Raw genomic sequence first — 13,918 nt, 5'->3', positions numbered from 1 at the left:
ACTCAATGGATTCACATTTAAACACAAAATCTATGTAATCCTTTAAACATTTAAATAGAAATAATAACAAATATTTTTGTAGTCATGAAATTCATTTAGCAAATAGTCAAGTCTCTTTTTATTTTAAATATTTGTGTATTAATTTACATTGCCACAAAAGCTCATGCTTTAACATGATTTCACTCATCAATTTTAGACTCATTTCGAACTCTTGCTCATTTATAGATTAGTTTCATAACTATGTTTTAATGCAGATGCAAGTTTGGATTTAATTGAGATCATATATAGGTTCATATTATGTCTTATTCTTTCTAATTTAGATTCAATTGAGATCATAAATAAATTTGTAGTTTGGATTTCAAGCTCAAGTTTGCTTAATTCTAGTTTTTGTTTTTTATTTTATTTATTTTTTTCATTTGGAAGATTTACATACATACCATTCAATGTACATATCATGCACCCAAACTTTAATTTTTTTTGTTTTGAGAGTTTCTTTGCTTATATGTTTACATTTATAATTTAATTTTTAGAGGAGGGGTGCCGCTTCCTTTTCAGTCTAACACGAGCTATTCGCGAACAAAGAACCGTTTTGACAGCTCTAGTTATGATGCACATTTTCATCCAATTAGTTGATACACATATTATGTCTTATTTTTTCTCAACACTTAACAAGTTCAAATATAGCCAAATGTGTTATTATTTTAGCTTTAATTTATAATATTAAATTACCTTGTTTGTATTTTTTTATTGCATCGACGAGCAAATAAATATGGAGGATGAAATTTTAAATAAATGTTATTGATTCCTTTGTGTGAAAGATTTTTCCCCTTACTGATCTATATAAGTCTGTATGTAAAGTTATTAACTGACTGTCCAATTTAATGGATTGGTTTTATGTTAATATTTCTTCTATCCAGTGTTTTTTAAGAATAATAAAGTTGCTTAAATATTTGTTTGATGTGATTGTATATATTTTAGTATTTAGTATTTCTTCTATCAAGTGTATTTTACTTTTGTATATGTAACATATTCGTTTGATGTGATCAGATATGTTTTAATTATATAAATATAAATCAACTTTTTTGTATTTTCTTATTTGAAAATTTTTTTTGAGAAAGTAACAAATTTTCCTGCACAGATTATTTATTTAATTAAAAAAAAATTGTAAATAAGCTGTTTACAAAACAAACTAACTAAACAGCTAAACAACTTATTCAGAACAGGGCCAGAATGATCAATTTACCAGAATCAGCTGTTTTCCATAAGTGCAAACCAAATAGTCAGACAGCTTATCCGCATCAGCTGCTCATTAGCAAATTATCAGGATAAGCTGCTCATCAGCAGTAGATGGATAAACTGCAAATAAAGTTGCTTAAATATTTGTTTGATGTGATCGTATATATTTTAGTATTTAGTATTTCTTCTATCCAGTGCATTTTACTTTTGTATGTGTAACATATTCGTTTGATGTGGATCAAATATGCTTTAGTTATATAAATATAAATCAACTTTTTTGTATTTTCTTGTCTGAATATTTTTCTTTAATTTTTTTGAGAAAATAACAAATTTTGCTGCATAGATTATTTATTTAATTAAAAAAAAATTGTAAATAAGCTGTTTACAAAACAAACTAACTAAACAGCTAAACAACTTATTCAGAACAGGGCCAGAATGATCAATTTACCAGAATCAGCTGTTTTCCATAAGTGCAAACCAAATAGTCAGACAGCTTATCCGCATCAGCTGCTCATTAGCAAATTATCAGGATAAGCTGCTTATCAGCAGAAGCTGGATAAACTGCAGCTGCCCCAAACAGACCCTTAGCTGGCTCCAGCCTAAGCATCTGAATGAGCTAACACTTTTCACGTTAAGTGATCATTGTTAATTGAGATCTATGCTTAGAACCATTTATGAGATCTGGTAGTAATATGATAATTCAAATTACCTGCTTGGATCAACCACTAGGTAATCTCTTTTTTTTATTACCACTACAAATTATATTAGGATTAAACTACAGTCCTACCACTAACGTGTTGACTTATGCAACCTAGACCTATATGAGGAAAAATGAGTATTTCTCTTGGATAAAGCGAAATACATGGTGCATGAAAATGCACAATATGTAAAAGCGAGTGCGTATGGGACTAAATCCTAAAAGGCACGAACACAAAAATAGTATGCAATGACATGCCACAAATGCACAAAAATGTGTGATAGCACTAGGGAGGCATGCAACAAATGCAATAAAAACATACATGACATGTGTGAAATGAAAAGCAACACATGAATTATAAGACTTGACACATGCAAAATGCAAAATGTGAAGGAAAACAAATGCAAACAAATGCAGCATGTAAATCAGAGGGACACTGTTGCGGCGTTGTGGAGTCACAATTGTGAAATTGCTCCACTCTAATCTGGAGGCAATAGGGATTGGCGCTGTTGTGGCACTATGCAACACCTAGGCACCATCCGCTTTGATCCTCAGGACAAAACAACAATTGTGTTGTCAAGCTAAACCCTATTGCAAGAATCTACTCCTAAGTAGTCGCAGGGCTTCAACAACTATCCTAATGCCTCACCGGATAGTTTTAGGGTTTTGAACAGGACGATGGAAAAGTAACTTATGGTATCTTTGTTAATAATATAGTGACCACCATAAGCCCAATCAGTTAGTCGAAAAAATGCAGATCGTCACCTCTACAAAGAGGTGTAACAAACAATCTGGGGATATAAATCCTAAAGCTCGTCATCTTGAAATGTATGAGCTTGTTTCAACCTTGCAGACCTCACCTCTCAAACAAGTTGATCGGACGTGCGGCTGCCATCCCTAAAAATGGGTTTAACCAATAACCTATGGTATTCGGAGGACAATAGTTTCGGTCCGGAAGTGTTTCGTTAAGAGGTGGCTCCAAAATAAGTAAAAAATTGTTTGTTAACTTAGATTCATGCCTCATGTAGCCTTTTTTAATTTGCCAAAACTTCACATCTAACCTTGATTGGTTCATGATGGCTTCATCTTGGTTGGTGAAGGTTTGTCAATCAATTCCCTAAATTTAGCCAATTTATCTATGTTAAATGAGTATTGGTTATGTGGACATCCAACAAGTGTTATTCATTCAAGGCTGTCAGCAATGGTGAAACCACAGGTGGCTGGGGGAGGTACTCGCCACTCCTAAATTTATACTAAAATCATTAATATCATATAATGCACTAAAAATTATAACTTAAATACTTAATAAAAATTTAATTTTAATTTAATAATCATATTTATTATAATTTTAAAAAATTTGAGAGAAGAATTGTTTTTATTTAATCCCTCGCGACCTCTCAATTTTCTATTTTGTCACATTTTCTTATAAATTTTGGTGTCACCACTAACTTTTAGTTTAGCCTTTCCATATTGGCCAATCAAATTTTGATGATGTACATTCAAAGTTTTGGCTAACCACATGAAGATATACTATCCATCAAGCTATATTTTAATTTGTTTCACCAGTAATGGATCATGGCAAGCATCATGAGCATAAAAGCTCTCGGTGTTTACGAGCTTGCTATATGGCTTGCAAGCTAAAAATGTGAGATTGTTGGTCATTAACAAGATGATAACAGCTCATTTGCAAACTGGTTTTGTGAGGTCCAAATGATATTGTAGCAAACATGCAACTATGCTCATAAGCTCGCTAAAAACTCCATGAGATTGCCATGATTGTGCACATTTCCAATGCATTAGTGTCAATGAGAGCTCACCATTCTTACAAATCGATAGCTAAGGTTGATGAGCTATGTTGGTGGGCTTTTGATGACATCCATGTACGGTGATGGGCATTCAATTAGCTTTTATATTTTTAAATATTTTTACTCCTTCGGTTGAGTTTTTTATTGAGGATAATGAGCTTGCATTGATAATGTTGATTGGTCTTGACCTGTATTTACAATGTGCTAGCAATGGCATAGTGCCGAGGGGGCAATCTACAGCATTAGGATTGAGTTGTTTAAAACTTTTCAACATATTCATAGTAATGCATGGTTTCACAAATTCCTAGCATTAATATCTGCGACATGTTAACAGTCATGTTACAATTTGTTGACATATGTCATGTGGGATAACATGGTGCCTAGTCATTGGTACAGAGCGTCACAGTGCCAGTGATGTGGCAGGTTCCATGCTGGCTGATAGGATAAAATTCTTTCCCAGAGGTGCTGACACATGTGAGCGAAACGAACACTTTTTCAAGGAATTCGAGCCTATGTGCGTGGCGTCGAACCTTTTTCAAGGAACTAAAGCCTATGTGTCCCGGAGGACAATAGCTTCGGTCCCGAAGTGTTTCGTTAAGAGGTGGCTTCAAAATAAGTCAAAAATTGTTTGTTAACTTAGATTCACGCCTCATGTAGCCTTTTTTAATTTACCAAAACTTCACATCTAACCTTGATTGGTTCATGATGGCTTCATCTTGGTTGGTGAAGGTTTGTCAATCAATACCCTAAATTTAGCCAATTTATCTATGTTAAACGAGTATTGGTTATGTGGACATCCAACAAGTGTTATTCATTCAAGGCTGTCAGCAATGGTGAAACTACAGGTGGCTGGGGGAGGTACTCGCCACTCCTAAATTTATACTAAAATCATTAATATCATATAATGCACTAAAAATTATGCCCCCTTTAACTTAAATACTTAATAAAAATTTAATTTTAATTTAATAATCATATTTATTATAATTTTAAAAAATTTGAGAGAAGAATTGTTTTTATTTAATCCCTCGCGACCTCTCAATTTTCTATTTTGTCACATTTTCTTATAAATTTTGGTGTCACCACTAACTTTTAGTTTAGCCTTTCCATATTGGCCAATCAAATTTTGATGATGTACATTCAAAGTTTTGGCTAACCACATGAAGATATACTATCCATCAAGCTATATTTTAATTTGTTTCACCAGTAATGGATCATGGCAAGCATCATGAGCATAAAAGCTCTCGGTGTTTACGAGCTTGCTATATGGCTTGCAAGCTAAAAATGTGAGATTGTTGGTCATTAACAAGATGATAACAGCTCATTTGCAAACTGGTTTTGTGAGGTCCAAATGATATTGTAGCAAACATGCAACTATGCTCATAAGCTCGCTAAAAACTCCATGAGATTGCCATGATTGTGCACATTTCCAATGCATTAGTGTCAATGAGAGCTCACCATTCTTACAAATCGATAGCTAAGGTTGATGAGCTATGTTGGTGGGCTTTTGATGACATCCATGTACGGTGATGGGCATTCAATTAGCTTTTATACTTTTAAATATTTTTACTCCTTCGGTTGAGTTTTTTATTGAGGATAATGAGCTTGCATTGATAATGTTGATTGGTCTTGACCTGTATTTACAATGTGCTAGCAATGGCATAGTGCCGAGGGGGCAATCTACAGCATTAGGATTGAGTTGTTTAAAACTTTTAAACATATTCATAGTAATGCATGGTTTCACAAATTCCTAGCATTAATATCTGGTTGTTTAGAGATCATTTTGTATTTTGTATTTTTTTTTTTTTGCTTTTATTTCAAGAACATGTTTGTTTGGTTAATTTTTTTCATGTTTCTATTTTTTGTTTTGAAAAACAAACTAGCTTTATTTTAAAAACACTCAAAATATCTAAAAGTTGTTTTGAGTATTTTTGAAAAAGCTAAACATACTATAACAAACCAAACATATTTTATTTCAAGTAAAAAAAAAATAGCTAAATAAAATAAAATAAAAAATTTAAAATCAAAGGGGATCCCACATGGCCTTTTAGTTTATGGAAATCAAACACATAAATTTCCTGCTATCCTGAAATCAGACATTACTTCAATCTAGCCATTAATGTCAACATTATTGAAAAGCCTATCATAAATTACTTGAGATTGGTGTGCTATAATAACTCTTGTTTACAGAAGGGTGGTTGTCTCCACTTGTGCTGTTGAAGGTGTTTATAACTGCCGAATAATAATGAGCATTAATGTTTACAAAATGAAACAAACTATTGTCAGTATTTTGAAAAATAACAATCTTATGCTATTTAGTTAAATTAGTAATGTTATAGTTTTAGTCAAGGGGTATGCTACAAAATTTTCTAAATTAACAAACTCATTTGTCTAGATATAATTGCTCTTAACTGCAAATATATATTCGTATGGGATCACATTTATGTTTAATATTTATTTTGTTTGTTTATGTTTTGATTTGAAATGAAATATATTTGGTTGCAATGACTGTTTTTAAAAACACTCCAAACAGCTTGTGTGTTTTGAATATTTTCTAAAAAAAGTTGATTTGTTTCAAAAATATAGGAAATAAAAACATGTGAAACATACACTAAACAAACATGTTTTTAGAACAAAAGAAAAAACCTAAAATAAAAATAGAAAAAAGAAGTAATGCAAAATGGGCCTCAAGATTTCTGAGATAGAATGTTCGACAAGGTGTGTCTTTCTTATCATTATTATTATGAATGCAGGAGTTGCTGATGTCCTTCCTTATGTAGAGCTAGATTTGAAGAGAATTGCTACTGAGGTGATTGAGAAGGCTAGAAAGCTTTGTGTTGCTAACTTGGTATGATTTTGAGTTCTATCCAGATAAAGTTAAGTGTATTCTAATGTTTGATTAATCATTTTAGGCCCATAGAACAGTGTTCATTGAATATGCTTAACTACACTGTTACTTTACTGCCATAGTTTGAAGTTAATCATGTCGAAGGATTCATTTGCAAATCACTATTGCATGGAAAAATCGTAAAATCCACTTAAAGGGACTGTTTAGGATAAATAAAACATGTTTGGTTGTTTGATTAAAGTATGGCTGTTTTTAAAATGAGCTACATGACATAAGTTACATATACGAGGACTTGGTGCGTTAGAAGAAATTTACAATTTTATGAGTTAGGCTTGCTAATTATTTTCTTAGAGTGTTGATTTTCTTTGTTAATATTACTCTGATAATACCTTTATTTGCAAAGGTAAGAGATGTTATATTTGAAGTGGCGGAAGGAGACGCAAGGAATATTCTCTGTGATGCTGTGGAAAAGTTTAATGCAGATGTGCTTGTTGTTGGCAGCCATGGCTACGGAGCAATAAAAAGGTTTGTTGACTTCCTAAACAATTCTTTTGTTCAAAATGATGAATAATCTTTGATTTGGTTATATGCACGAAATTAAGTTACAATCATTTTTTTTCGTTTTTTTAAACATGAAAATTAAAAGCTTTGATTTCTCGGATTTGTTTCCCTATCTACATTTGCAGAGTGAGGATAAGTTAAGCAAATAGATTAGAAGATTAGGTTTTAAACATGCTAAAGCTATTTGGTCGGCCAAAAAGATAATTGCAATATTAAACTTGAGTAGAGATTAATTATATTAATTCCTCATGACTTTGTCATTCAATAAACAGACTAATAGTAACTATAAATTGTTTGGGTTATTTAATCATTAATTTGTTCTTCTATATTTTGAATTAGTCTATTTAAATGAATGATTAATATCATACTTTTTACTAGTAAGATGCATTTAAGACAACTAACTAAGATGGTTCAAAATAATATTACAAATCAAGGAAAATAGTCATTTACGAATTAATTAATATGCTACTATTCTAATTGAGCATAAACTCTTTCATAATTATATAAATGAAATTATGCTAATAAAAACTTAATTGATTATCTTAAGGCAATTATTTAGTACTAGAAAATAAAATTCAAATCTGGTATAGTGTGATCATTATTTTCTAATTGTTGATTATTAATAAATTAATATATATATATATTTAAATAAATAAATAATTTAATCATTCAAATTAATGAGAAATTATGGATTGTTATAAACTAATTAAGTATAAAAAAATTTCATTAGTATTTTTAGAAAATAACTCAACTAATTATTTGTCAAAAATATGTTTAGTAAATTATTTAAATAATCATTAATAGATTAATTATGGTAGTTAATGATATTAATTTCTCTTCATATATTTGATTATCTAATAATTTGGCTTATTAATTAGACTAATAATTTGTAAAATTATTCACGGGATATTATAGTTAATTAAGTTGATTGAAATATTATATTATTCAACTACAATGGAATATACTTGCTTAAGTTATGGTTATGAGATCATTTAGCTTGTTGAGAGAATGCCTAAAGGACAAGCTGTGAAGAATGAGATCATGTTGAGAGAAATCTTGAAAGGCTTAGCATATTGCTGACATAAATCTATTGAAGCTAAGAGGAATTGGTGAGGCTAAAAATAAGTCGAGAATTTTTCAGGAAGCCCTATCCAAATGTGTATCTTTTGCTGTGAAGATTGTTACTTTGTGTTTATGATGTAAAATGGCTCCAACTATAAAAAAATCAACGCCACCTGCTTGTAACTTCCACAAGTTTTATCCATGGTCTCTTGTAACAAGCATTCCTGATATTTTACTGTAATCACTATATAAAATGATGTTGTGAGAGAATTTCAAATCAATTGAGAATCCAAAAAATTTAGAAACTAGAGATCTTTGAGGGAGACTGGTGTAAGAATAACTAGAGAGGGCATTTAATTATATTTTCTTTTTCTATTTTCTTCATGTTGTCTGAATTTCTTTATTTAATGAAACTTTGATCTTGGTCTCAAAATAGAATCTAGATTATCATTCTGTATCACTTGCTCGATGTGTTGGATATTTTTTGTTGTCTTGTGGGTATTTTAAATCAAGTTTGGTATTGGAGCTTGGGTTAGGAAGAACTCCATAGATGCATCACATACTGATGAAATTTTTGAAAGATGATGAAGAATAGATGAAAATGCAAAAGTTGGATGGTTAATCTCTTCTATATGATAATATTATCATCCTTTGCAAGCATTGTTTAAAAAGACATTTGAGGCTTATACCTCAAGTTGTGCCTCAAATCGCAACACACATAAATAGCCTTGAGGTTTAAGCCTCAATATCACTAAAGACATACGCCTTTTTCGTCTGAAGTGTATGCTTTGAGGTGTTTTAAATTATATTGGATTTGAGATTAATTGATATTAACAAGAAAATTGTAGTGAATGAAAAATCTTTTAAATTTACAAATGAGATAGAATTAGATGATTATGAAATGATGATTATTTTGAAGATGATAATATTATCAAAGGATGATAATATTATCATGCTTTGCAAGCATTGTTTAAAAAGACATTTGAGGCTTATACCTCAAGTTGTGCCTCAAACCGCAACACACATAAATAGCCTTGAGGTTTAAGCCTCAATATCACTAAAGACATACGCCTTTTTCGTCTGAAGTGTATGCTTTGAGGTGTTTTAAATTATATTGGATTTGAGATTAATTGATATTAACAAGAAAATTGTAGTGAATGAAAAATCTTTTAAATTTACAAATGAGATAGAATTAGATGATTATGAAATGATGATTATTTTGAAGATGATAATATTTCGTTGTCGGTCCTAAACCCGGATGTGAAAAGTGGAGGGTTCGTTAGGTAGTCGACAACCAACATAAAATTTGTCGAAAAAATCATGACACGAGTCCTTTTGATCATTGTGTAAGTGTTAGGGCGTCCCTTGGAAGCGACACATTGTATAACCTTAATACAGTGAAAAGGTGTGCAAGGGCCGCTACACCGACGCCCCGATGTAGTGTCAAATAGCAAGTGTTCCTACATTACGGACGAATGCGGGTAAAAAATTTAGTCCATGAAACTAATGAAACTAATATTAGGATAGAATCTTGGAATATAGGCACTCTCAATGATAAATTAATGAAATTAGTTGATATTATGATTCATAGAAAAATTAATATCTTATGTATTGAAGAAATTAAATGGGTTCGAGAAAAAGCTAAGGAGATTGATAAATTGGGTTTTAAACTTTGGTTTTCTGGTATGAGTTTCACTAGAAATGGTGCAGTTGTAATTATATATAAGAGTTTAAAGATAATGTTGTAAAAATTAATAGAATTGGAGATAGAATTATAACCCTTAAGATTATCATTGATATTAATATTTTTAATATTATAAGTGCTTATGTTTTTCAAGTAACTTTAGATATAGGGTCTAAAGATAAATTCAGGAATGACTTAGAAGACTTCATGCAAATGGTACTTCTTGAAAAAAGAATTCTTATTGGAGAAGATTTAAAATACTTCTTGAAGAAAAAATTCTTATTGGAGAAGATTTAAATGAACATGTCGGTGGAGTGGTAGAAGATTTCAGAAATATTCATGGTGGCAGCGGTTTTGGAGTGACTAATAAAGAAGGTAGAGTTATTTTAGATTTTGCTTTAGCATATGATTTTGTTATTACGAATACTTTGATCAAGAATAGAGATGAACATCTTATTAGTTATATGAATGAATATAATAAAACACAAATTGATTATTTTCTTATGAGAAGAAGAGATCGTCGAGATTATAAAGATTGTAAGGTCATTTCAAGTGAGGATTTAAGTACCGAACATCGTCTGTTAGTTCTAGATTTTAAGATAAAGATTTGTAAAATAAAAAAAATATTAGGACTCATCACTGTAGAATTAGATGAGAGAGCCTAAAAAACACAAACAAAATTATTTTTACGAGTAAAATTCAAGTTTTTAAAATTTAGGATATTTATGAAGAAGTAAATGCTATGTGGGATAAAGTAACAAACATTGTTAAACAATTAACAAATGATGTACTCGAACAATCAAAAGAAAAAGTTTCTATAAATAAAAATAGTTGGTGGTGGAATAATAATGTGCAAGAAAAGATAAAATTTAAAAAGTTATGTGATAAAATTTGGTTTAAATGTAAAAGCTTAGATTGCTGGGAAAAATATTAAACGATCCGCAGAGCGCCTAAAAGAATAATCTATGACGCTAAAACTTCTGCTTTTAATGATCTTTAGATTTGATACTAAAAAGGGTGAAAATAAATGTATAAAGTAGCCAAACAAAGAGAAAAGAAAAGTAAAGATTTAACTCAACTAAAGTGTATTAAAGATGAAAATCAAAAAGTGATTTTCTTAGAAAAAAATATTCAATTATAGGTGGGTGAGTTATTTTGGTGGGTGAGTTATTTTGATAAATTTTTTAATGTAGTTTCTGAAAATATGATAAATCTTAGTGATCATAATATCGTTACTACTAATAAATCATTTCATTTTTATTGTCACATTAGTAAAAAAGAAGTTGAGGAGGCATTAAAGAAAACCAAGGGTGGAAAGTCTGTAGGATCTGATGATATCCTAATTGAATTGTGGAAATATTTAGGAATTTTGGGAGTTTCTTGGCTTACTAAACTCTCTAATGTTAATTTAAAATCTAAAAATATGCTTGAGGACCCCTTTAAGAATAAAGGGGATGCACAAGAGTGTGCAAATTATAGAGGAATTAAGTTGATGTGTCATACTTTAAAATTATGGGAGAGGGTGATTGAACATCTGTTAAGACTTGTTACAAAGATTTTTCATAATCAATTTGGATTTTTGCCGGGCAGGTTTACCATGGAAGCTATACATTTATTGAGAGGTTTGATGGAGAAGTTAAGACATAATAAGAAGAATCTACATTTGATTTTTATTGATTTAGAAAAAGCTTATGATAAGGTTCCAAGAAATATCCTTTGGAGTGTTCTTGCGAAGAAAGGTGTTGATATGACTTATATTCAAGTCATTAAAGATATAAGTCATTAAAGATTTGTATGATAGAGTTGTTACTTGTGTTCGAACAGAAGGAGGATTGGCCAATACATTAGGGATTGGCATTAAGCCCATTTCTTTTTTCTTTAGTTATGGATGGTCTTACTGGACATTTACAGGAGGATGTACCTTGGTTATGCTTTTATCTGATGATATCCTTCTCGTGGATAAGACGAGAAAAAAACCCAGGAAAAGCTTGAATTATGGAGGTCCACATTGGAGTCTAAAGACCTTCATTTGAGTAGAACTAAAACTGAATACATGGAATGTAATTTTAGTAGTGCTAGCTCTAGTAATAGAAGTGTAACTTTGGGTGATCAAATTTTTAAAAAGTGGGAACGATTTAGATATCTCAGGTCTGTTGTTCAAAGAGATGGCGATATAGATGGGGATGTTAATAGTAGAATTGAAGTTGGTTGGTTGAAGTGGAGAAATGCTTCGGGCTTTTTCTGTGATAGAAAAGTACCGCCTAGATTGAAAGGAAAATTTTATAAGACGGTGGTGAGACCTGCAATGCTCTTTGGCGCTGAATGTTGGCCTTTAAAAGAGAAGCATAATACTGAGTTAAGTGTTGCCGAGATGAGAATGATTAGGTGTACACTTACAGACAATGCGAAATGAATATATCCGTGAGGTTGGTGTAGCTCCTATGACGTACAAAATTAGAGAAAGTCGTCTTAGATGGTTTTGTCACATTAAACACTGACCATCTGATGATCCGATTAGGAGAGTAGTTGTTTTAGATTCGACTTATGTTAAGAAAGGTAGAGGTAGACCTAGGAAAACTCGGGCTTATTGTATAATGATTTTAATTTATTAGAACTAAATGAAAATATGACACTAAATAGGACGCAATGGAGAAAAAGGATTCATGTAGCCAACCCCACGTAGTGGGATTAAGGCTTTGTTGTTGCTGTAGTTGTCGTTGTTGTTGCACCTTTTATTTTTAAGAATATAATTTTATGGTGTTATGTTGAAATTGTCATGGTGTATTGCATGAAGAGGTTTAATTGTTCCATGCAAAGGTGGCCACATTGACAAGCTTATTACTAGTTAACTTAAGCACATGCAACTCAAAAAATGACCAAGGAAGATAAAATTCCAATTTGTTGTATTCAAATGTTTATTCTTGAAGCATTTGTTAGATTTTACCGAGTGAATTTTTCATTCTCCAAGCTTCATTGAAGCATGACGTTGCATTTTGTTCACTTTGAGCTTTGAATTGCCAACCTTTTATGATGCATTTTTTGTTTCTTAATGTATTAATCAAGCTATTAGCTATATTTAAATAAGGATGGCTATAAAGAAAGAAGAATTAATGAATGAATTTTGAATTGTTCTTTTTTGAGGAGGCTTTCTGGGTAACTTGGAAATTTATTTGATGCTCATTCTAATCAGCTTTTGGTTATAATTAGTTTAGCATCTTTATTTTGGCTATATATTTTTGTTTTCTTTCTATTTTTAGCATCTCCATAACTCCTTCTCATGATTTGGAATTTCTCTTCCAATTGCTTCCACATCTGCTCTCAATTCAACCCAAATCCGTTACCTTGTTTTTCAAACCACTCCGACACACATAATAAATTCTTGAAAACTTCAATTCCTTTTCTCTAACATCTTACTGACCTCCCTAAGTGTTCTGAACCTCAAACTACATCAGTAACTTCTTTTTCATTCCACCATACCATAAAAAACTACATCAGTAACTTCTTTTTCATTCCACCATACCATAAAAGAAAAGCCACATCCATTAAATTAATAAAAATATTACCACCAATCCATTTTTTAATATGATGAAATTTATGCAAGATTATAAAGAATAGAAAGAAATGTTAAAGTTCGACAATTTTCCTCCGAATAATAACATTACAAATTCAAGCAAAGCTCAATTTTAACTTAAGCTATAGTACTTTTATTTATTGTTGCGCTTCTTTAGTTTTAAGAATATAATTAGATGGTTTTATGTTGAAACCATTGTTGTGATTAGATGATGAAGTTGTTTAATATGTTCCATTCAAGGAAGTGCATTACATGGCAACTCAAGCTTTTTTGACAATTCAAACCCACTATCTTTTATAATCCTTACAACATAAGCCCTCAAATTTTCTATGCTTTGGGAAGTTTTGTTTTTTTTTGTCATTGTACATTTTCTCTTTTTTCTCTTTCTCACTTCAACTCTATACATTGAGTTGATGGTATCCAAAATAGATTTCTTGATTTCTAAATCTAAAAAAAA

General features: G+C 30.9%; 1 protein-coding gene across 1 annotated transcript in view; it reads left to right on the top strand.

The window, feature by feature from the left end:
• LOC110033072 (universal stress protein PHOS34-like) overlaps window positions 1-7,108 on the top strand; it is a gene marked incomplete at its 3' end in the record, with an annotated part of 16,477 nt that extends 9,369 nt beyond the window's left edge. The window contains 2 exon segments of the mRNA XM_020736936.1: window positions 6,489-6,583; window positions 6,987-7,108. Of these exon segments, the coding sequence (XP_020592595.1) occupies window positions 6,489-6,583; window positions 6,987-7,108 (217 nt within the window).
• Between the last annotated feature and the right edge of the window lie 6,810 nt (window positions 7,109-13,918).

Source organism: Phalaenopsis equestris, unplaced genomic scaffold (genome assembly GCF_001263595.1).
Source record: "Phalaenopsis equestris unplaced genomic scaffold, ASM126359v1 Scaffold000002, whole genome shotgun sequence".
In the NCBI taxonomy this organism is placed as follows: domain Eukaryota; kingdom Viridiplantae; phylum Streptophyta; class Magnoliopsida; order Asparagales; family Orchidaceae; genus Phalaenopsis; species Phalaenopsis equestris.
The sequence above is the reverse complement of the archived record's forward strand: the minus strand, read 5'-3'. Positions and strand labels throughout refer to the sequence as shown.